This window comes from Argopecten irradians, chromosome 1 (genome assembly GCF_041381155.1).
Source record: "Argopecten irradians isolate NY chromosome 1, Ai_NY, whole genome shotgun sequence".
NCBI classification, from domain to species: Eukaryota; Metazoa; Mollusca; class Bivalvia; order Pectinida; family Pectinidae; genus Argopecten; species Argopecten irradians.
Window position 1 is genome coordinate 4,236,674 of NC_091134.1, and position 26,843 is coordinate 4,263,516.

The following is a 26,843-nucleotide window of genomic DNA, read 5'->3' on the forward strand; positions in this document are numbered from 1 at the left end:
ACCATAATTATGTAGTGTGAAGTTGCGTAAATGGTACATTATCTTAATGTTTTATTAGAACAAAAATCAACAATGCATAAAAAATTACCTGTTTTTCGATGAGTGGAAATATTTTCTCCTTAGAACTGTTGGGCATATCCTTAAAAACACTTTCACCATGATTGAAATATGTCCTGATTTCATTGTTAAGCACTTGAGTTGTTTGTTCTACTATGATGTGAAATAATTCGCGGTCAATTCTCAACACCTCCGACCGTTCTTTAGTGTACACTGTGGCCGGCGGTGAAATGTCCTCATCTCGACTCTCGGCGTTAACCATACCTAGATACTCCCCTGTACCATGGCTATAGATAATATTAGGCTGATATACATTCCTGGATTCTGTGGAGCTCATGTCATAAGTCACCTCCACAGCCCCATGCACAATGTAATAACACGACAGTTTATCCTCCCAGGGCTTCTTCACAACATACTCAAACGCGTCATATTCTTCTCTCGTCACCACATGACTGAGAGCGTCCTTGATGTAGTCCTGACCTTTATGTATGAGTTTAAGACCCTCTACCACCGTCCTCATAGACAATAGTTCAGACTTTGTCAGCTGTCGTTCCACCCCCTCCTGCACGGACCCGGCGTTACGTAACATCACCCTCCGGGCCTCCTTGGTGATTATGACGTTACCCTGTGTGGCAAACAGTCGTTTGTTGAAGACAGGAGGCAGATCCTTCTGGTCCTCTTCATGTCCCTTTAAAGGGTTAGCCTCGTTACTTAATCGCTTCATCTGCACCAGGTGTTCCACAACTTGACTCATTTTTCTGCAATGAAACGAAATTATATGAAATTATTACATATCTCGTTTTACAAAAATTGAATGTGTTTGATCTTAATGGAAGTGTGGCATGCTGCTTCAAGACTCAATTCAATATAATCCTCAAATATTATGAGTGCATCAAAATGAAATACATCTGTTCACCGTCAGTCGATAGTTAAGTTACAAGCCTAGCTATTTGAAAACATTTGTTGAGTTGTATACAGGATGTTAGCCTAATCTGCCACCAACAAACCAGCCATTAAAGTATATGAGATGTCTCTGCTAATATGACATTATACAATGTATGCTGCAAAGTGTACTGCCTATCCGAAAGAAAACACAATATATACTAGTATAGCTTTCTTCGCTCCGCTTCACGCCTGGATGGTTTGGTACGGTTATCAAATTATTCCTTGGAATTATTTCTGTTTCCCGTAGTATTTGAATCACGGTTGATACTTTATAGTTATATTTCAGGTCGGAAAACTTACAGTGGCTAGTGCTGTTACTATTCTTTACCTGAAGGTTACTTTGTTGAATTTTATTATTTACTTAAATGTCGTAACAGATGTAGTATTTAGTTAAGAATCCACTTTCGGTAAAACATTATTTGGCATGAGCTAGCTCTTCAATCAAATGCTTGTTTAACTATTCCCTGACCATAATATACCCGCCTGTTTGTTATTTCAGGAGGTTAGAACACTTAAAATTGTGTAATGATGGCAGTGACAGCAATTTACATCGACTTTTAACGGAAAAAGTCACGAGGTACTTCTATTTGATTTCCATTTCGAGTGTCGTTTACGACCAGGTATTTAACGTATGTTTACACATGTAACAAGTATAGATGAACATATGGTGAATGTAATTGTATATTTATCATACAATTTGACAAAGGCACGGTTATATAACTATATAAACAGTGATGTGTCGTAAAAATGTAAATCATATAATACTGCATTCCTATAAAACCGTATGGACTCTTCTTAAAAATCATCACTAAATTTCAATTGTTAAATATTTAAGTAAAAAAATGTTAAACCCTTATGCTGGAGAAGGCATACAGTTTTGAGAACTTTATCTATATCAGAAATTGCATTTAAGAAATAAATATGATATCAACTCAATAATACAAATGTATCAAAGAGTCAATATTAAAGGCCCATTACCTTTCCGAAACAGCTTTTAATTTTAAAATGGGAATGTAAAACGGGGTCGATAATTTTATAGAGTCGCAAAAGTTATGAACTTACCATTAATAATACTATTAGCATAACCTTCTAGACAAATTGATTAAAATAAATAAAATGTTTGTTTTTTCATAACGCGGGTCGTCTTATGTTTCTCGCCGTCGTCCGAAATACCGCGCGAAATGACTCTCCACTGTTATCATGTATGGTTTTGTATGGAAAGGTAGTGGGCCTTCAATTTATAAACTTGAAATACATGAAGACAGCCATATATATACATTGCATGCTTATATGCAACCTCAGTAATGAACATTTAAAATTCTGAATCCTGTACTTTAATTTTTGAATAAATTGTTTGAAACAGGATGTAAGGTGTGGAGAGATGTCGGTCCTTACTTTGATACGTACTGACTTGACTACAACACTATAGATGTGTGACAAACATACTACATATAAGATTATCGTCATCATAACTTAATTTTTGTTGTAGTATTATTGTTAAATAGTTTATAAATTGATTTGCAATTATCTGTTGCGTTTATTTATTAAGTTTTTCATTAAAAACCATAAAGAGAAAATTAACATACATTTAATACAAGTTAAAGGTATTAGTAAAATGCGTCAAAAAGGTGAACAGGTCGTCAAAACAATAAATATTGCATTAAGATATACTACTAAAGTATCACAGCGTCTTAATAACAAAAATGAACATTAGTAGAGATGTACTTTAGCTTCTGAATCGTTCTCGGTCTAAACGCTGTTGAATCCAGGTAAGTCACTTACAACGACCAGATAATGAATATGTGTCCTATCATGAATAGTGGCGTGAAAATATGATTGCTTTTACCAGAAATCCGAGCATTTTTCTTACCAGATTGATTATAAATCCGTATTTCCATCAGAATTTAGTCTCATCGATCAATGACAGTATGCCACTGCTACTGTGAACTAAAGCCTATGTCCATCAGTGACGGAAGTCATTCGTGCCATTACCACCTGATTGCCTGAATGACTATAATCATTAATCGACAGTTCATTCAAAGACACAATTCTACGTGACCAGTGTTACCTTTCCAAATCGCTACGTTTCGTGCATATAAAGGTGTGTCATAACTACATATTACCTGTCTTAATATCACTGGTTCTAGATCATTTTGCAGACATGAAAGGACTGTTTCCTTTTGTATTCTGAAAACGGATGACCTTGATGCTCTGTCAATACGAAATCCGGTCGTTCTGACTGTAGTTAACTTGACCTCCTATGGCGGTGCCGAGGTGGTAATTTCTCTACTTAGATTTTTTCCACATAATTGTAGATATTAAATTTCAAGAAAAAAGTTCTCGCCTTGCCCCGATGACTTTTCGGTTAAAATTAGTGTATCTTTCTTATGATTAGAAATGCATAAAATGGCCAATTATGTCTAAATTGATGTTAGATGACAACATACACTTTAACAAAGAAGCATAGCGAATCTTAATTATAAAAAAGAATGAAACAAACGTGAGTTTTGGCTTTGTGTAACGAAGGGTATCTTCTTATAAATGACATGGGTCTGGGATCAGTTCACATTATAGTCTCATTACATTTGCTTTGATCGCCGTTTATATAAATATGAATTCTAATTACTAATTACGTTATACGTCTTGAATCAGCTATATATACAGTCGGTCGTGTGGTTCGTACCGTACATCTAAGTCGTGATTATCGTGGAGTTGGAACGTTAAATAAAAGATCATTCCAACCATAATTATATTATCTTAAATGAGTGTTCCTTCCATACGAGATGCTAGGTTAATAGAATAAATTTATTTAAAGATTTCGAGAATAGCAATTATTGACGATTTTCATACAAGTCTCGCATGTATTAATCACCTTTCATAAATGTTCACACCCAATCACTAGTTTTCATATTATAATCTTTTTTTGTTCTATCGGTACATCATAATAATCGGTTTCGAGCGATAAAAATATCATTGGATAATATATTTATGTTTTATATTTTAAACTACACAGATTAATAGAATAATAATAATAAGGATAAGTATCGCGTAGTCATTTTGTTATTTAAAAGGCTTAGAATAATTTTGTCGTCAAAATAAATTGTAAACAGGATATCAAAACCACAAAGTACTCTTCCTCATAAGGATAATGTTTATATTAGTTTTAAAGTGAAGTAATCAAGAAATTATACAAATAATGCGTCACCTGCCATTTAAACATTTCATGTACTATATAATACAAAATGATGGTTATGTGCACTCAATTACAATTTACATAATCTTGAAGTAAAGTATATACCGATTATCAGAGCATACACACCACACTACAGAGAGTTCGACTTCAAAGGTTTAAATCTAATGATCTAAACAAATATTGATCTTAAATAATTACTTCGATATATGTGACGTCATTACATGACAATCCCATAAAATCAATTCTTGTCTTCTTATAACTATAAGATGGGGTATTCAATGTCAATGACTCACATTATATACTATAATGAGACTAAGCATTGATTGCATTGATTTAATATTAAAGACATTAAAAATTAATTCTGTACACAAAATAAATGCTATAACATTTATTTTCTTAATAAGAATAATAAATACAAGTATCTATCCTCCCCTGCCTCCAAACATTTTTACTTCATACAAAATCCATCGTCTTTATGTATCTAATTATTGCATGCAGAAACAGGTTCATAGGTTCACTGACGCGAGTAGAACAAACTGCAAAATGCGGTCTATGATATATTTTGTATCAGAATAATTCATTTTCTTTAAAAAAACAAAAACAAAAAAAACGCTCGCCAAGGAAGTCTTTTGTTATGTATTGCACCTAGGATGCCAGTAGTTTCCTGTTTTGTTCTGTAGATTAAATGCTCGAATTACGATTTGTTCTATTCGTCGGTGTCTCTTGTACAATAATTCACAATGTTAAGATAAGTTAAAATATTTACCGGTAACTTTTACAGTAATAAATCCAGCGCTAAGCTTCATATCGACAAATGGATTTTCTGTCGGAGTCATTGATTAGCGGAATCCTTAGTCATGCAATACCATGTAATACCGTGACATATATCACCAGAAGGATTTGTACCCGCAAACCTTGGGTTCTCTATGGAAGGTCTAAACTAATCCCCAAATAGATAACCAAGCTTCTCCAGATTCACGAATGAAAAAGAAATTCTGTAAATAGGTATGCTTAATCGATATACCGCGATGATTTTAGCATATATACACCAACAAAGGAATTCATAGTACAGGTGGAGGATTAACAATGTCGTAAAATGATGTAATGGGTCAGTAAAACATCGTACTAACCTATGTAACTGATGACCTGACAGACCAAGGACCAGTTTGGACTCAACAATAATAAATCAGTATGACACTTTCAGCAGTTGTTACATAACTTTGAGACATAGATACGCAATATATATCGTATATAGGCCTACCCTTGTATCTATGTAAAACAATTTGAGACGTTTCGTATACTTCGGTATTTCGAACAATCAAACACATAACATGTAGATTTCCTAGTATCACTTTAAGGAACTCGTCTATTACCGTAGAGTTGTTAAATTTCGCGATCGGCAGTTTTGAAATTATTCGTGGGAGTTTATTTCCTTGAATTTTTAGGTAGCCTTTGACAGCGTCATTTAGACGGCAAACTATAATTTGTATAACCACGATTTTGATATTAGCAAAGTATTAAAACGAATATCAGTAAGTATACAGTAGTTGTAATAATGTCGCTAATTTTTGGTAACATGTATTTTAAAGAATATCTTTATGACATATAATTCAATAAAATTAATATTTTTTTCTGGTTTAGTTTGTTTGATTAAAAGCCAGGATCATTTAATGAGCTTCTACCAGTGCCTGGCAACTGCTCCAAGTGGGTTTCGAACTCGCGACCCAGAGGTGGAGGGTGTGTGGTTCAAGATGTCAGGATATCTCAACAACTTGACTACCGCGGCCCACTATATGTACCTTTATATAGCATAACTAACTTTACACCTGATTGTCTAGATCCATACTAGACATATCCAGTTATAGTATTACTAGGTGTATCTGAGATAAAAACGCCGAAGTGAATTAAGGGTTAAATGGGGTGCATTCGACATGACAGCTTTATCCTTCAAGCAGTTCTTTGAATTTTTAATTTTCAAATATATATATATCTCAATATAATATGAATAGAGATCAACAGCGGCGATATGGTTTCCTTTATATACTGTCATAACTAAAGCACGAGTACCGTCATATTATACCGAAATCCCTCAAGTTTATTTTCAAAGGAACCATAATTACAAGATACTCACCTTTGAAAGCACGTGGCAATCATAGCACCAGAGGGACTCGCTATTGAATACGTATCTTTATGACCATCATATCATCTATGAATTACAGGCAAATTTTATTTGCATAATTCTCAAAAGATAAATCGGCTTTGATACAAAGAGTAATTAGAGTTCTACTTTATATGAAGTTCTCCTTAATGCGATTCCCTGCAATGAATGAATGATACCAAGGTACGGTTTTTGAAACAACATTTCATGTCTTGCTCCTGCTCAAAATCGTTTGTAGAAAGATAGCATACCTTAGCTCAAGAACAATCGTGCGATTTCAATACATTTATAGAATCTAAAACGCAGGGAAGGGTCATAAACGTGATAACTCGCAATTAGGCTTTATCGATGAGAACTATTAACCTAAGACATGTTCATTGTCAGTAAATAAATATCATAACACAATGTATATTGATGATCATTTATTTTATTATGTTTATTCAATGTCACTACTGATTCCACATTACGACATATTAGTTAATTCAAAACTGTGTAATAACTCGTGGTAAAGGCCTAATGATATGTGCAAGGGAAGGAAGGTGATTTGGGCATTTCATTTAAACTTTGATTAAAGTAGCAAGTGAAGAAAAGTTTGCTTAAGATAAAGATTGATGGAATACAACAGGAGTGTCTTTGACCTACATCAAAATTGCAATTACAATAACTAGATTTTTGACCTGCGTGTTTTTTTTTGTTTTTTTTTGTTTTTTTTTTGTGTTTTTTTTCTTTTCTCATTGGTACATTGTATATATAGTTTATCGTTATTCTTGTCTCTCATTTAAGGCTGTCAATATCACATGGTATTCAATAACAAATAAAATATACGGGTTCTTTTCTTTGGATATCATATAAGAAATAAATATCAAGACACTTAAAATTATAATTTATCTATTATCAATACATACTAGTACGGAATTGAAATAATACCTCTGGTGTCAGCAATAAAAAACACCAGTGTACGAGGTGGCTAAAGTAATTTCAAAATTACAATTAACAAGGCGGGATTAATGTGAACAACAATAAAACCACAACCAGAAATCCATCTTATCACAGCTAAAACGTTAGAGTGTTGATCCAATACAGAATCCTGGATCTATCAGCAGTTTATTACAAATTATCAAGGTTACTAAATAAAATAATTAAACATGTCTATAACTTGATAAAAACGTTTAAATGAAGCAAAAAACAAGTGTAGATATATAACATTTTTGAACTATGTGTGCCCACATGGCTGTAGCTAGACTGATCCGATACCAATACAGCCATTGATATGGTGTATATTGTAGGAGGATTTAGGTGGCGAAGAGCGTTATTGTAATCTTTAGACAATCACACTCGGGCATAATGGATTACAGCGTTCTAAACACTTAATTAAATACTAACCACACTTAATACTTCCACAATAACATAAAACAACTTGTCGGAACAACCTACTCCATGAACTATCAGCACTTTCCAACATTTTAAGTGCAATCTGTTATTTTTAATGATTTTGGGTCATGCAGAGAAGTGAATACCCTGAAATATGATAATTGTATAAGACATGCTCTTGAAGGTGAATTTAATAGCATATGTCTTCTGTATTTTTTATTTTTTTTATTTTACCATTAATATATGTAAGAACATTGAAAGAAATCAAAGTATTAAGAGTGTGGGTGTTGTACAGTTAATCAATTATGTAGTGAAGGTCTAAATGCATATTAATGTTTGAAATCGAACTATTTAAATAATATTCAAATGATAATTGGGTCATAATTCGTGTGCACTATTTAAAAATAACGCAGCGTTTTAAACATATGCATACCCGATTTGTTGAGTTAAGATAACTTATGAAATGATCTTACTTTACCTACCATCGATATCCTTGTCGACGACTTTCTACAAGTTCCGAGTCAGTGATAACAATAAGTGACATCCGTATCAAACATACAACACATCACACCAATGTCCAGTTGGGTCTCCTACCATTGTAAATATAGAATTACGAGCCACGATTAGAAATAAAACGCCACATCAGATCGCATTGGTATCAGAGTACACCTGGTCAATGCTACACACTACCGAACATTAAGACGGCTTCACTCAGAATGCCAGAAATCGGTTCTACTCCCCGTTGACGAATCAATGAACAGGATATTTTGTAACGTATATGGATGTATACTGAGTGACGATCTGTGTATTATCTGCCTAGCACACAACCTACATGAAAGCTTGAATCACACTAATTGGTTTTCCATAGAAATGACACGTTGTCATGGTAACGCGATTTACACTTATTTTGTATCTCTTCAAGGTCTTTGTTCTGTATAGGTAAGGAAAAAACGTCTCAGAGTGGTGAAACATACATTGAATATGATCACATAAATACAGTAGTGACGTAACAAAACGTGAATTCAGAACACAAAGTTATGCAGTTCCAAAATAAGTGATAATATATTAAGTTTTCGTTATCATGTCATTGTCTTCTGGCCAATACGTAACAACTGTTTATATGCCTGCATTAATTACGTGGAAACATCATATAGTGTAGTATGTGTGTCGGTAACACTGACGATGGTATACATTTTTATCACATACATATATCGTTTATTGATCCCAAGGTTTCCTTTCTAATTCTAAGGTAGTTCGGAAGATTTTCTCTTATCCATATTTCTTCCTCAAAACGAATGCTTAGATGAGAAGATCACGTTTAAGCACAATCCTTGTCCCTGCTTAATCTCCAAGCTACATCTCACTATCTTCCTGTCTATCCGTAAGGAGACGGGTTTCTACAAAGGCTTCATATATTTGTTTATTCATTTCAAAGTTCATTACTTCCATATTTGTTTATTCATTTCAAAGTTCATTACTTCCATGATCTCCAAAGCTATGAACATTAAACAATACCTATTCTAATAATGTGATCAAGTGTTTTAATAATAAATACTTAAGTTTGGTTGGTTTATGAGCCGATGTTTATGTACTTACCATAATCTTGATAGAAAGACTTACACAGTCGGCGGATTTCCTTTAAAACAACCTATCATTTACCTTTAGATTTTAAATACCACTCGTTGTCAGGACTTGGATGACTTTTCCAGTGAAAATGAACTGGTGACACTCAATACATTACAATAGAGGAAAATAAAACAGGATTTAACTGGAATCCAATTTAACTATTGGCACATTGTAAAATTATGATTGTATACAGAGATAAGGCTGGCGTTACTCCACGCGGGTGGTGGGGTGACAGAGAAGCCAGTATCCATTACATACAGATAACATCTACTGGTTAGGGCACGTCCAACTTCCTTATTCAACACTCCATTATTATTTAATGTCTACTTCAGGTGTATTTAAATTAAGCAATATTTGAATAAAATATTAAAAGTCAAGCTAATATACATGTCCTTATTTTCAATATAATCATATTTAGTAAATATATGCAAACATAATACTTTGAAAATGGAAATCGAGAACATTTGTCTAAATATATGGATGCTTTAATGAGTTTGATAGGCGCCTGGTAGGGTAACCCACTCCCGATATTATTATCTGTTTCCGGGATTGTTTTAATTGGTTGACAGCCATTCAGAACAAGCACTAAAATCACCTTTCTGATAAAGTCAACAACAACAGTTCTCTATCGTTCGTGTATATTAAAAAGTAAAATTGTCACACAACTTCATTATACAATACAGTCCGAGATACCCTGGTTCTGACAACTAATTAACGTCAGGTATAGATGTCTGGTGTAAGCATTGCCATAATGTCTAAGCCTAGGGATATAGACAATACTGCAGCACTACACAATTTTGGCAAATCCCACCCCGAACCCAAAACCTCCATCCACTAATACATAGAACAACTATAAAACCCCTTATGTACCACATATAGCTAAGGTGTGGATCTCTTGTTGTACTTCAGTTATGTAACATGTAAGCATAGCTACTATCATCAGGTGCAAAGTTTTGACTGTCCATTTGGTGGTTTTTGATTTTTACAGTTTATTGAAATTTCGGCCACTTTGATAATACAATGTATTTTCTTTTAGTTTGTTTTTAATGCGTGTTCATCATACAACAAAAATGCCCAGCATAAAACCAGTTTTATCACATCAGTATCTTCTTTATAATGATCATCAAATAGCAATGGCACTTATTTCCGCAAGAATAAAAAAATCATTTTATCATAGAATTTCTTGTGGCATATGAAAATGACAAAGCGCGAACTCAGTATTCCATTGCAACAGGGCTAAGCACTTGGTTAAAGTTCAAAATTAGACAATATTTGGGACATATCAATCCCTAATCTCTATAAATCCACTTACAAGCGAAGGACTATAATAAATGTGTGGTATCAGGGTCGCATACCTACGAGGTGTAAATGTAATGATTAAGTAAATACTTAACACACATACTTTAACCGCATGATTGGGCGCTATGCTGGAGAGAGGTATGGGAACTCATCTCCCACACAACTCGAGTAGACCGAGACATGTTAACGATAACGACCCTTATGTTCCTAAGTACTCTTTCATCTGATTATTCTATTTAATCATCAATCGAATTATTTCTCTTCGTAACCTGTGTCTGACTACACCGGTAATAATGTATGATTTTCCGAATTGTGAGATGATTCTTATTTTAAGTGAAACCTAAACCGGTAAAGTTAAGATTAACCATAACTCCTAATATTAATTTTTAATTATAATCCATATTAACTAGAACGTGGACAACTTAAAATGTATCTATAAACACAAATGTGTGCATGCTTTAATCCACAATGTATATTTTGATTATCGTGTTTAATGGTTAACATCCCAAACGCTGGTGAAATAGGTTTCATAGTCTTCATGCCTGATTTGATGTTATTTGCTATTGTCATTGAGGCATATTAACCTCAGTCACCATAGTTCGTTAAACAAAGGTATCATCATAATATTTATACACTATTGTTTCCACGCCAATAAACACAAACAATTAAGAATGAAGGCGGATGGTAAATATCTTTGTTATCATGTCGTGATCAGCTGTAGTCGAAACGAAGACTGAAAAGAACATAGTTAATATCTAGCTATAAGATGGGTTTTTTTTTTAATAAATGGTCATATAACCATTTTATTTTAAATATGCTGCACCGCCGGCGAATGGTTATTGTTATTAATTAAAACCAAGCGCGGATAAATTAGTATTTTTCTTTAGGAACCAAAGTTACTTACTATACAACAATTCCATCACTGAAAGTTTTGAGCTTCGTATTCTAATTCAATATGAAAGTATTAAAAAAAAATGCATCCCGAATAAAATTTGTGACACTACATGTATGTCTTACATGCAATGACGGTCTGATTGCGCAGACAATAAAAGGAAAACAAATTAATTCAGATGTATTTTGTGTTAATTAGACATATATACACGATTACACATATTTTTGTCCAAATGATAAATAATATTTATGCTTTGCCGGTGGTGGAGCATCTTACATATTGATGTCATGAAACAACTTGAACATTTCATGTGAATTTGTTAGTATGATCTCTCCATAGTACTGACCTTTACAATCCGTAATGGTTCAAACAAAAGCTGAATATATACATCTATGAATTAGATGAAAAACACAGGTACTCACCGACTGAAGTAGTTACATATTTCAAAATCTCCATTGCATTCACTTTAAACATCCAAGTATCATTTATTTGAAAGTCAATTGAAGACGCAATATGTTTTCGTTCATTATCACGTGCATATAAGCGTAGAAAGTCCGCACATTTACATATCAGTGTCACTTTTAATTACGTTTATCCACTAAACTGAATTTTAACTTCAATTTGAATTGAGAAAAGTTTTTTGGTCTTTTCTCACAACTGGCTAGATAGTAATATCAATGTACCACGATATCGCCGGTTGGTTTACACCGAATGCCTCGTTACTACCCCAATGTGGATCCCAGTGTGTAATATTTTACCCCACACAACCCTAAACAAACATTTTATTATATATTAGATAGGTACTGTCAACTGACAATATTTAAATGCCATAAATGCAGGCGTTTAAAGATAAATGAAATTATAGTAAAACGTTGAAGAGAGGAATCCAACAATACATAATCAGCAATGAAAACATTGATTTGTGTTATATCGGTGGATCTATTCTGTGGATCTTTAATCTCGATGTAATTTAAAGCACCACCTACACATAAATATGGAAAGTATACAACACAGCGGTTCTGACACTTGTAAGGAATATTCTTAGGTTATACAATGAATGGCAGTTAAAGGTATTTATGATTCGCTCAATTAAATCCCAACGCATATGTTTAATTATGTTGGTATTGACAACATAGCGTTAATAAAAATGACTATCCCTCGGTGTTTAACATTTGTTCAGGAATAAAGGCGTATATAGTTAACAGGCGTATATAGTTCTACTTAACAGGTCAATCGTGACAATCGGGTTAAAGATATGTAGATACAACATATGTTTCTTCACTGAGGGTTGAACAAATTTTAGGAGTAATTTTGTATATATATCATTCCAATGTGATAATCAAATTGTAATATTATATACAAGATGACAGTAGCATTTAAATCAATGATTGGTTATCATTTTGAGATTTTGTATTTGATTTAATCAAATTCACAACATATCACTCAACCTTAGTACATTTCAAATAATTCACGTTGATACTTTTTAATGTTTACACGATAAAATATGGTTGACCTTGTCCTACTCTTTAGGTAAACAATTATCCTTTTTCTGTCCCTGAATTTCCCAAAAAATGTTGGAAACTAAAATGATTAAAAAAACCAAGAATAATCAATAAATCAACTTGGAGATTTCTATTTAACTTTGTCAAAAACTTTTTTTAATTTGCTGCACTGTGAAAAACAATAATCTAAACTATTTATAGATATTCAGTCTTAGATATACTAGGTCTAACTAAAATTCTATGAAAACCAGTTAGATAAGTCTTTTTTTATCGGGTAATTATATAAGACATCAACGAAATTATGTGAAGGAAGGTAGAATTCCGATTGAGATGATCATATAGGTCAAAGTTCATCACGTGCGTGAAGCACGAGCTCAAGTTCGAATGTGAATTGATTATCCAAAAGGACTGCACATGTTTCATTATGTAATTAGTATTTGCATATGACGTTTACAACGTCCGGTTTATCACGCGTATATGTTCTACGCATGCAGACTGTCTTACCCTCATGTCACCGCGCGTAAGTGCGGATACCAGACTTTCTATAGACCACAACATCAGATAAACTAATTAACGTTACCTTTGTTTGATGGGGTTCGTACTCCCGTAGCAACTTTGATGATTTCAGCAACATTTCATCATGATAAAAGAATTCACCAAATCAATAAATGAGCGACTCCCGTACAAGTCTGATATATAAATGAGCGACATTGATTCAAAGGTGTTTTATATGAACACGAGATAAAAGAGAAAAATCTCAAAATGAACACATTCGTACGTATAATTTTGATTGTTGTCATTATTTAACAGATTATTTTAAAGTCTCTGTGATATTGTTACAAACGTTTGTATCTAAAAATGTGTGTTTGCGACATGTCTGTAAATTCCCCTTTTCTCCGAATTCAGGACAATAGATAGAGCTTTCGAAGACTGTATTAGTACATTATTAGCCTAACTATATTTATTATAATGTTTTACAAACGTCAAGACATTTATTTGTTTTTCAAAATCTCTACTTAGAACCCAACACAGAATGCAGTAGATTAATATACATGTGCACGTAATTCCACTGAGGGCATACGTTAATTTTCAATATAATTTGATGATCTTGCTTGAAGCGTTTCACAGTATCAGCACGGTAAGGTGGTATGAATTACCTCCCCATGTCTACCACATACCTACGTGCTTTCATCACATTGTACCTAGAGTTGTCGTTCCTTACACTCAGTCTGATTTCGTTGATGCCAAAACTTAAGAGAAATTCAAGATATTCAATAGATCTTGATTCTTTCTCCAGTCACAATATATATGTATATATAGTGTCAGTCAATGTAGAATTTTTTTTTAAAGTTAAGTTTCTGTGTGGATAACAGAGAACACATTTAAATACTTTATAATAGTTGGTTCATGTTCTAAATTCGTTTGTCATCAAATCTCAACAACTGTTTATATCGGGATGGTCTTCTACTGTCCAAACAATTTAATAATATCATCACTATTTCAATACCTATATAGCTCGACATTAGCACTGTCGCGTATAGAAAATCTAGATCTGTGAATACTCATATGTTTTGAAATGTTCCTTCCTTTGATCGACTCTGATTAATACATGTAGCTTTGCATTTTGTCGGAATTTGGTAAATAACTTTACAACAAAAATATTATCGAGAAGTATTGCAACTGTGAGATAGTATTTTCAAACTTAGTTATATATATATCATTATAATAAATATATGTGTAAATGTCTAATCTCTCGACTTACATGTTGAATCTGTGTGATCCAAACGTCTTCCTGAGTACATCCGTTACGAACACGACCCGTTTGCTGTCCATGTGATTTAAAGCTGTCCTCATTGTCATAACGTCTTTGTGGGGGTTCTTTGCCAGAATATCCCCAATCCTCCTCTCTAGTCCGTCCATTGGGTTCAATTTTTCCTCACCAGTACGTTCCTCCATTTTTTTTATATGATCAAAGATGCAATTTCAGAATCTTACTCAGGTATAATCGATGTTGTTCTCAAAAATTGCCAAAAAAGTCAAGGTAATCTTGTGCCATTTTGCTACATTGTATTCACAAAAACACTTATTCAAATATAGATACGGCAACAACTTGAGGTTCTGCAATACTGGTAAAATCTCCATCTAGAACCCCCCAGCTGGCCACAAAGCTATGGTATAACCTCCTTACATATCTCACTGCTATGGTATTTTATCTACAATAGTAATTTGTGACGTGTCTACACTGCTGTGTCCGAAACAGTAAAACGTCCTCGTCTGTCTAAGTTACGTCACGGTATACCGGACAACAATTAAACAGCTGGTATAATCCGACAACTATACTTGTGTGTAAACTTGTCTGACTTTAGGCTATGTAATCCTTCTCAAAATATATATACATCTCGATTGGATTATCTGTAGCTTACCGTTAAGATGATCGATCGAAAACGGTGTACGATCTCAATCATGATCCACACAGCATTTCACAAAAAAATGAGTTTTTCGAAAATCTAATTTACAATCTCACTCCCGAACTTTGTTATCATGTTCACATTAATATAGTCATAAAGTCAAAATAAATCTACTCCATATGTATGTATTGGTTAGATTAAATTAGAGATCTCCTGTTTATGTGTTTGTAATTAATATCATCGATAATTATTAAAATATTTTCTTTATTATTCTCCAAATTGAAGAGAAATGCATATCAAGCAAATTATATACAATCAAACATAAATTGCAAATTAGCATCAGTCAATTTGATAATAATGACATGGTCTGAGATATTTAATGGATAGGTTCGGACTCGTAAGGACGTTATTCCCAGTAAACATATTTGTTTTTATTTTTCATTGGTAGTAGAGGATATGAGTTTCCGACTCGGAATGTCGATTATTAAGAATCTTTTCCTCAGTGATATTTCAAACTCATTATAAATGCAAAATAGTTATTATATAATTATTAATTATACAAAATATTGACTGTCGACGGGCCGTAAAACTCAAGTAAACAAAATGGGTACACAATGAACACAAAGCTCTAAAAGTATACAATCCAAACTTGAAATTATATAACAGTTATTATTTGTACAACGTATATAATGTGTGGAAGGGAACGAATATTGAGCGCAAACAAGCGCCAATCCCTCTTTTAATTGACGAATACGATTTATACATATGTACAGTACCTGCTGAAATTGCGTCATTAATTAGCAGGTATTGGTGTATACCTGGTTCATTAACCATGACACGAGTGAACTTAGAATACCGGTACACGTGTATATATAGTTAATCCGTTTTCTTAGTTACGTAAAACCCCGTAACGTAAATATATTTTAACATTACACAATTAACATACGCGTTAGACCGACTCCTGTTACGTGTTTATATACATCTATAATTAGTCTTCGAGTTCTTATAGGAAAAAGAATCGACGTAAACGCAATATATTGTTATAAAGGTGTTACATACAGAGGTGACTGTCCAAAGGTGACAAAATATACATAGAGAATTAGATATACCTTTTAGCCAATTTAAGCCAATGGATTATACGGTTATATAAATTGAAATCTCCTCAGTTACGCAAGATGTGGTTGAAGAAAGCTGCGTGGGTACCCCCGTTAAAATTACCAACCTAAGCTCAATTCAATTCAATTTGTTTATTTCCGTAAGCCTTGCGGCTTATAAGACACAAAGTACAATTTCAATACATATTGAATAATTTAAACGTGTACAGGAGAGTGATTGTATACAATAAAACACAAACATTAGCACACAATTATTATACATCATATACTATACCGTTACGGTGTATTAAGAGACTGAGAACGTTTCTGGAATGCAAGTTTTAAGAATTTTCCGAGATTATTTAAAACTTTAACATTATTTACACTGAGTAATTGAACAAGTTTGAACACACTTGGATGATAAAAATAATAAGGTTTCAGATATCTAACTCGTAGTTGGGTATAAAGAGGACATTTAAGGATGAAGTGAAACTCATCTTCTATATCATTGGTATTACAAACTGTACAGATTCTATTAGGTCGTACTACATTTTGAAACCTACCACTTTCAATATTTAACTTACTTAATCGTATACTTGTAATACTGTTTTTATACTTTTGATCAAAGGGTTTCTTTAAATAATATATTGTAAACCAAAATTGTCTACTAGATGTTGATATAAAATTCCTTTTGAGGAATTTTGTATCCTGTATAAAATTTCTTGAGTACATACATCATAATTTTTTTGTTCAATTAGTTGATATACATGTACAATATTACTCTCATACGTACTATTCCACAAATACCCCAATCCTAGCTTATTCAGTTCGGCTTGTACATTCATGATCCAATCATCATTATCTAATATTCTTTGCTCATAACATGCTTTTAATATACAATTATCGGTTTCTTTAAGTTTTACCCAGTATTTCAATATTTTCATTTTCCGGATAATATGCATAGGCAATCTACCTAACTCATAGTATACAAGATCGTTACAAGTGTTTTTACCGACGCCTAAAATTCTTTTACAAAAACTAACATGTACTTTTCAACCTCAAGTGTTCTATGAAAACCCCATACTTCACATGCATAACCTAATACACTACTTACGTAAGTGTCAAATACTGAACATAATGTTTCGGTGTTAAAACTATGACTTCTTAATTTATTTGATAATGCAAAATATGCTTTTCTGCCCTTTTCAGCTACATGTTGTTGAGTTTTGTTAAGCTCAGATATAGACTCCGGCGAGAGACAATTTTCCGGATTGGCTTTTCAGTATTTATGGTCAAGGAGTGGAAACGTGGCGATAGGATGTCAGACACCTTAACCAATCGGCCACCGCGATACAAAAGAGGAAAGCAAGTGATAGAATGCAAGACACCTGATCCACTCGGCCACGCGGTACAAAGCAAGGCGAAGGCACGTAATGATAGAATATCAGACACCTTAACCACTCGGCACTGCGGTACAAAGGCGGAAGGCAAGTGATAGAATATCAGACACCTTAACCACTCGGCCACTGCGGTACAAAGGCGGAAGGCAAGTGATAGAATATCAGACACCTTAACCACTCGTCACTGCGGTACAAAGGCGGAAGGCAAGTGATAGAATATCAGACACCTTAACCACTCGGCCACTGCGGTACAAAGGCGGAAGGCAAGTGATAGAATATCAGACACCTTAACCACTCGGTCACTGCGGTACAAAGGCGGAAGGCAAGTGATAGAATATCAGACACCTTAACCACTCGGCCACTGCGGTACAAAGGCGGAAGGCAAGTGATAGAATATCAGACACCTTAACCACTCGGCCACTGCGGTACAAAGGCGGAAGGCAAGTGATAGAATATCAGACACCTTAACCACTCGGCCACTGCGGTACAAAGGCGGAAGGCAAGTGATAGAATATCAGACACCTTAACCACTCGGCCACTGCGGTACAAAGGCGGAAGGCAAGTGATAGAATATCAGACACCTTAACCACTCGGTCACTGCGGTACAAAGGCGGAAGGCAAGTGATAGAATATCAGACACCTTAACCACTCGGCCACCACGGTACAAAGGCGGAAGGCAAGTGATAGAATATCAGACACCTTAACCACTCGGTCACTGCGGTACAAAGGCGGAAGGCAAGTGATAGAATATCAGACACCTTAACCACTCGGCCACTGCGGTACAAAGCGGAAGGCAAGTGATAGAATATCAGACACCTTAACCACTGGCCACTGCGGTACAAAGGCGGAAGGCAAGTGATAGAATATCAGACACCTTAACCACTCGGTCACTGCGGTACAAAGGCGGAAGGCAAGTGATAGAATATCAGACACCTTAACCACTCGGCCACTGCGGTACAAAGACGGAAGGAAGTGATAGAATATCAGACACCTTAACCACTCGGTCACTGCGGTACAAAGGCGGAAAGCAAGTGATAGAATATCAGACACCTTAACCACTCGGCCACTGCGGTACAAAGGCGGAAGGCAAGTGATAGAATATCAGACACCTTAACCACTCGGTCACTGCGGTACAAAGGCGGAAGGCAAGTGATAGAATATCAGACACCTTAACCACTCGGCCACTGCGGTACAAAGACGGACGGCAAGTTATAGAATGTCGTACACCTTACACACTCCGCCACGGCGAGGTACGAAGTAGGGAGTAAAATGATAACAGACACATTAACACTCTAATTGCAGAGTGGGGACTAGTGGTAGTATAAAGTATACCACACACGTTATAATCACTCCACCACCCTGGTTATCAGATAATAGCTGCAAATCAAAGGGGAGATAACTCAACCAGTGATAGTTTGTTTATGGCTTACACATCAGCAGCGTTTCATGTATATTCGAACAGAAATTAATATTCAGTAAAGTGAATTATATCTTTATTGTTAACACAAGTTCTGGACGGTCGTACACACATTTCAGAAAAAAAATCTAGACCAGATAAGAATCGTAAATATTGTATACTAGCCCATTTACAGTCAGGATCGTTTCTGTTGGTTCGATTTCGTAATTCGGTTCGGGATTCCAAATTTGCCAAAGAATTTATAATCAGAATGTATCAGAGTAGTATAACTATGATTTAATTTGAAATTAAAAAAGAACATTTTATTGGCACTGACCTTTGTTTGGACACCTGATAGCTCTTTTTCCTGACCCAGTCCTTCATTTCCTTTTCCTTGTCTTTCTGGATCCGCCGCACGAGTTTCTCATGAGCTAGCGCCCAGCCTCCACGCGCCGTCATGGAACCCCTCATCTCGTTCGTTTTCTAACACTCCAGGTTCGTGACGGGAACACCTGAGATGAGTTAAACAGATAATTGATAATAATGCCCGAATTAAAATAATTATAAAAAGAAAGATTTATCTATGTATAGTGACTTTACCTTGGTATACACGTCAATGATTCCTAGCTGTATGTGGGAACACATTCTCCTCGCCACACACCTCCATACTCAGCACTATAAACATATCGAGTAGTCCGGTTTCCAAATTCAGCATTTAAATCTATACCTGAATTTATAACGAACACACTTTGTCCACCCCATTATCATAGGTTAATGCTTCAGTTTATTCATTCAGTGTAAGATTACCTGTATACGATAAAATACGATGCATCTAGTTGTAATATGACTTCAGATACTACAGGTATTGTTCTTTGTGCATACATTGAACTTGGTATTTATCTTACAAATTAGGAGAGCTCTGCGTTAATTTTTTTTAACAGAAACGAAACGATAAAAGACACACAATAACCAAGAAATACAGAAACCGATAACGTGGAACTGTATTAAAGGGACTACTAGAATCCCCCCCGCCCCCCTTTGGGGTGAGACAGGAGAATCTCAACCCGAGGGGTAAGATTCTTATGTTGTCAAACACGAGGCTTTGCCGAGTGTTTGACAGCTTGAAGGCCCAATATCCGTATCTTTCTTATTTTTGTCAGGATTAAGAAGAATGTTGGAAAAAAACCTGTTGTAAATCATGCAGAAAGAGGACTAAATCGAAGTCAAGATGAGCGATTATGATTCGGAATATTTTGATAAAAATCAAATAAATATTAAACATCGCTAGGTGGGTCCTACTTAGTCAAACAAGCCGGAGTAACCGACATTGTAACGTCGTTGCCGAGAACGTCATGTGACAACCGTAACTACGTAACGTCTGTCCGAACTCTTCCGAAAATGGGTCATGAACTTTCCAACTTCAGTTCGGTAATAATCGTAACTTCTATGGCGACCAGTTTAAAATGAAGGCATGTTTACATCTATCGACTTTCAACAACTGCTGTACCAAATTTATTAAAAAATATTATAAATATTCCTTAATATATCTTAATTTCAACTATATCTTCAAATACTAACAATATCGGAGTCGAATTTAACTTGAATTTTGGTTGATAGTTACGTATACTGTGGCTTTAAGAACCTTATCCCGAGGGTCGAGATTTCCTGTCTCTCCCCAAAGAGGGTGAATGATTTTTTTTCTCTTACCCACTTGTACCACTTGTGTCCCTAATAAACGTGTCACTTATGCATAAGAATGTGATGTTATTGTGATTTCATTGTAGTCGTGACGTTATGATACTATTACCACGATGTCATGATACTGTTGTCGTGACGTCATGCAATTGTTGAGCACGTGCAAAGATCTCGTGTAGCTTGTCTTTACCCTAGGGTGAGATAGAAAAATCTCACACGGATAAAACTGTGTATATCCTTGTCTGGAGTAAGAGAATAATAGAATCTTACATGGGTCTGTGATGTGGACAGGGATATATCTCAACCCGAGTGAAAGATTTCGACCGATCAAACCCGAGGATTGCCGAGGGTTGACGGCCAAAATCTTTCAAGAAGACCCACCCATACTTATAAGAAAAAATGATGAAATTCCATTTGTTTCCCAGTTTTTCATTCGCGCCGTGATCGCAGGAACGTCGTTATGTGTCAAAATTGATGACGTCATCTACAATGTGCGCTGCAGTTACGCCGCACGTATTGATGATGTCACGTTATTGTCTAGCGCGTGTGAGCTGTCTTACACCCCCCTGTGTAAGATAGAGATATCTTTTCCCTAGCAACCGCGGGATGTGCCTGTGAAGTATAGGAGAAAATTCAGTCTAAGAGATCATTAAATCTGTACATATATCGAAAAAAACCAAGTTTTAATGGAAATTAGATCAGTCGGTTTTACTGTGATATGTCAGAAAAGCCCATGGTGATGGAATGCGTGTGAAATGTTCAAACTCGCTCGCTGTCCGCCATTACACATTGTGGTAAAACATCTTGTATGCTGAACCCTGTCCTTTGCTCGTAGAAACCTTTTGTCTAGAACTTTTTAAAAATTGCAGCCAAATTAGCTATTTCTTAAAATTTGTGTATAAAAGTTGTACAAGTAATTGATGTCTAAAATTTTGACATATTTTCCTTATGACAACTTGCTATAAATCGAGATAATTACTTCAACGATACTGAAACCTCACAAGAGCAGTACGTATACCTTTAGTATTTGAAGGGAATATACATATTGTTTGGAAACAAGTTATATTTTTACGTCTTCCATATTCCATCCATTCAATCACATTGTCTATAAATATAGTGTAAAGAGCTTTCACTATTATACTTAATTTTAGTTATTCAATATTTGATTTTTGATTGAGTATCCCACACTATGTTTTAAACAATAAATCAAGGAAGTCAAAAAGCATTTGGCTTATCTTATACCGAAATATGGTATATCGGGACTACAATGTATATATACGTGTAACTACCCAAAAATCTAGTTTACCAAGCTATCTTCTGTGTAAAGAGGAATTATTTTCTGCTTTTTTTTGTGTCAGTCAATTGTTATGAAATAAATAAAAAAAAGGATTGTAAAATAATAATACAGACAACCCCAATAAACAGATTTTATAATAAATCATTAAATCGCCTATTATTTGTAGACTTTATTACATATAAAGGAGTTGCTATCATATTTTATGTAATGACATCGCGCCCAGCGGATACCTTATGACACAACATGTTATTTTTTACATTAGATACTCTAACACATGGAGGCTGGCTAGGATTGTCTACCCCAACAGTTTGCTTGTTATAATCAAAACATAGTTGTCAATAGCTTTACTAGAAATAACACGGTTTGTTTGTGATCAGTCAAAATGTCAAAGCGTACATGTAATATTATTTTGTCATCCGCCATATGAATAAACAACTTTGTTGATTAGCCTTGATCACCCATAAAGTTCCTTGTGCCACTTAGGTTCATTCCTACCCTCAAAGTACAAAGAAACATACGCGTTGATGTATTCATGTAATTTGATACTTATAAATCCAAATGATAAAAGATCTGTTTCACAACTAATGCACCATGTACAATAGTTCAACATTTGAAAACGAGTATAATCCTTTTGGTGGATATTAGCAGCATTACCAATAGACAAAGATTGATCTGAATTAGATTTAATTGTTTACTTCAGAGAAAACTAAGTATGTCATACCTAACCTTATCATATGCACTGTAGTTGAACTATTTGTACTAATACTTTGTTAAAAAAAGAATGATGGCTGACATTTTTAGGAAAAAATATATAGTTTGTTTAAGGAGGCGTTCAATCAAACACTTTTTTTGTAATTGTTTTATTTTTGAAGCAAATCATTTATTAATAAATACAATCAAATCACACAGACTCTTACATTCACTGACACATACATCATACAGTAGTTTTCTTATGTACACATCTTCTAATTGTATCACACACATACCCCTTAACAAACCCTATTATTTACATGTTTACATGTACAAAGAGAGGACAAATAAGACAGTTTACATACACTCTTAATTCACAAAGTTTAAATTCCATCATCTATACCATATATATATATATATATATATTATATATACAGTCAATCTTACATTACGCATGTACTCACTTACACACGCCAGGACATAAAAAGAGAGAAGATTTAGAAAAAGGTGAACTTAAGATTATTGAAATTGCTGTTGAAACAGTTTAATATACAGGATACATGAAATATGTTAAAAGAGAGAATGAAGGGGGGGGGGGGGAGAAAGAATGGAAGATGGCAAACCCCTAAATATTTTTTTTTATGTTAACACGCTAGCAGTATATTAATATTATCAGTAATCAGTATATTAGTGCTTTAAAAGTAAAATAATTTGATTGTCAACTGTAAAGGAATAATCTAGCTTACCAAATAAACAAAGTATGTTGATTCACTGTAAAAGGAAAATAAAGTGTAACCAACAGCTCATTAAGAGTTTGTAGTTAAGAATTTTGTTCTTCGTCACACTCCCAAAATAAATGCACAATTGTTTCTCTATCAGAATTGCAAAGATTACAAAAAGGGTGATTTACTAATTTTTATTTAAAAAGTAAGGTGTTGGTTGTTAAAATGTGATGAGAAATTCTTAATTGTAGCCACTGAAGTTGTTCAATCAAACACTTGGCAAAAATGCCATTTTTAATTCATAGTAGATGTATGCATGTTTAGAATGCTTGCCATGTAACCGCAGCTGTATCGAGATATGTTCTCAATTATCAAAATAACCAAATCAAAGGTTGGACATTGATTAATATCGGGGCCAAAAAGGTTCAAACAATTCTTGATGAATATAGGTGTAGAGGTAAGGAAGAAGAAACGTCAATTAGTAAAAATAAGAAGACAATATTATACCATGTTAATGTATCAAACATTAATAATATTAGGCCTAAGCAATAGCAGTAACCGCTGATAAACAACAAAACATGTCTGTCATATAAAGAGGCCAGCATCGATACTGAATTTACACTAAATATTGAAGTATTACTACGTGTACTTGACCATCGCCAATATCTAATTCTTTGTATAACAGTTGTAAAACTCACCACACATATTTTTTTTTCAGAAAAACTATTTTAAAATCATGAAATTTAAAGCTCAAAATCCTTGTAATCTATTAATATAATAAAACATTGTTAATACTACCCCGTGTCTATCTGATACAGGTATTACAATTTACGATAACATACCTGTGTATTCCCGCTGTGATGGTGGTGGATATACCCGCTTATGGATTTAAACACATTACATGCCCTTCCCGATATATAACCCTAAAAGGTTAGATAACAAACTATCCACAGGCCTTGTCCATCGATCTGAGGACTGAAAATGAACAGCCATAATTAACTCTAAATCGGTTACAGCTCCCTAATAGGTTTTTATTTGAACGTGCAGTCTTTCTTTCTAATGTACACAACACTTCGAACGATATAAGGATACCATAAGCGCCGGTAGAGTGTCAATATATTATCAAAATAAAATATAGTCCGCCTCCAATAAAACAAAGAGAAAGTCAACATCGCTTGTGGAGGTGGTTCATAATGCAATATAGAAGATAGATCTGTGTGTATAGCGGTGTGGTGGCTTATACTGCTTGTTTAGCTAAGGTACTTCATTGGGTACTGTACATTATGTATACAGTGGTGTCTATACTCCTTGTTTAGGTAAGGTACTTCCTTGGGTACAGTACATTATGTATACTGTGGTGTCTATACTCCGTGTTTAGGTAAGGTACTTCCTTGGGTACAGTACATTATGTATACTGTGGTGTCTATACTCCTTGTTTAGGTAAGGTACTTCCTTGGGTACAGTACATTATGTATACTGTGGTGTCTATACTCCTTGTTTAGGTAAGGTACTTCCTTGGGTACAGTACATTATGTATACTGTGGTGGTCTATACTCCTTGTTTAGGTAAGGTACTTCCTTGGGTACAGTACATTATGTATACTGTGGTGTCTATACTCCTTGTTTAGGTAAGGTACTTCCTTGGGTACAGTACATTATGTATACTGTGGTGTCTATACTCCTTGTTTAGGTAAGGTACTTCTGGGTACTTATGTGGGTACAGTATTTGTAAGTACATTATGTATACTGTGGTGTCTATACTCCTTGTTTAGGTAAGGTACTTCCTTGGGTACAGTACATTATGTATACTGTGGTGTCTATACTCCTTGTTTAGGTAAGGTACTTCCTTGGGTACAGTACATTATGTATACTGTGGTGTCTATACTCCTTGTTTAGGTAAGGTACTTCCTTGGGTACAGTACATTATGTATACTGTGGTGTCTATACTCCTTGTTTAGGTAAGGTACTTCCTTGGGTACTAAGTATTATGTATACTGTGGTGTCTATACTCCTTGTTTAGGTAAGGTACTTCCTTGGGTACAGTACATTATGTATACTGTGGTGTCTATACTCCTTGTTTAGGTAAGGTACTTCCTTGGGTACAGTACATTATGTATACTGTGGTGTCTATACTCCTTGTTTAGGTAAGGTACTTCCTTGGGTACAGTACATTATGTATACTGTGGTGTCTATACTCCTTGTTTAGGTAAGGTACTTCCTTGGGTACAGTACATTATGTATACTGTGGTGTCTATACTCCTTGTTTAGGTAAGGTACTTCCTTGGGTACAGTACATTATGTATACTGTGGTGTCTATACTCCTTGTTTAGGTAAGGTACTTCCTTGGGTACATGTAGTATCTTGTACATAATATGTATACTGTGGTGTCTATACTCCTTGTTTAGGTAAGGTACTTCCTTGGGTACAGTACATTATGTATACTGTGGTGTCTATACTCCTTGTTTAGGTAAGGTACTTCCTTGGGTACAGTACATTATGTATACTGTGGTGTCTATACTCCTTGTTTAGGTAAGGTACTTCCTTGGGTACAGTACATTATGTACTTGGGTCTATACTCCTTGTTTAGTACGTGGTGTCTATACTCCTTGTTTAGGTAAGGTACTTCCTTGGGTACAGTACATTATGTATACTGTGGTGTCTATACTCCTTGTTTAGGTAAGGTACTTCCTTGGGTACAGTACATTATGTATACTGTGGTGTCTATACTCCTTGTTTAGGTAAGGTACTTCCTTGGGTACAGTACATTATGTACACTGTGGTGTCTATACTCCTTGTTTAGGTAAGGTACTTCCTTGGGTACAGTACATTATGTATACTGTGGTGTCTATACTCCTTGTTTAGGTAAGGTACTTCCTTGGGTACAGTACATTATGTATACTGTGGTGTCTATACTCCTTGTTTAGGTAAGGTACTTCCTTGGGTACAGTACATTATGTATACTGTGGTGTCTATACTCCTTGTTTAGGTAAGGTACTTCCTTGGGTACAGTACATTATGTATACTGTGGTGTCTATACTCCTTGTTTAGGTAAGGTACTTCCTTGGGTACAGTACATTATGTATACTGTGGTGTCTATAC

At 34.7% G+C, this 26,843-nt stretch overlaps 1 protein-coding gene across 9 annotated transcripts in view; it reads right to left on the reverse strand.

Annotated features, from left to right (window-relative positions):
* The window catches only part of LOC138315558 (uncharacterized), a 34,150-nt gene extending 14,300 nt beyond the window's left edge, over positions 1 to 19,850 (reverse strand). For 4 of the 9 annotated variants that reach the window (XM_069256695.1, XM_069256678.1, XM_069256686.1 and 1 more), the window contains exons 1-2: positions 19,679 to 19,850; positions 89 to 815 (exon numbers count right to left, since the gene is read on the reverse strand). In XM_069256695.1, coding sequence (XP_069112796.1) covers positions 89 to 815; positions 19,679 to 19,812 — 861 coding nt within the window. In that variant the 5' untranslated portion in view covers positions 19,813 to 19,850. Of the gene's footprint in view, positions 1 to 88; positions 816 to 2,872; positions 3,027 to 8,206; positions 9,198 to 9,320; positions 9,499 to 11,963; positions 12,235 to 19,678 lie in introns of those variants that run through there. The other 5 variants (XM_069256730.1, XM_069256738.1, XM_069256702.1 and 2 more) reach the window with 5 other exon arrangements.
* Between the last annotated feature and the right edge of the window lie 6,993 nt (positions 19,851 to 26,843).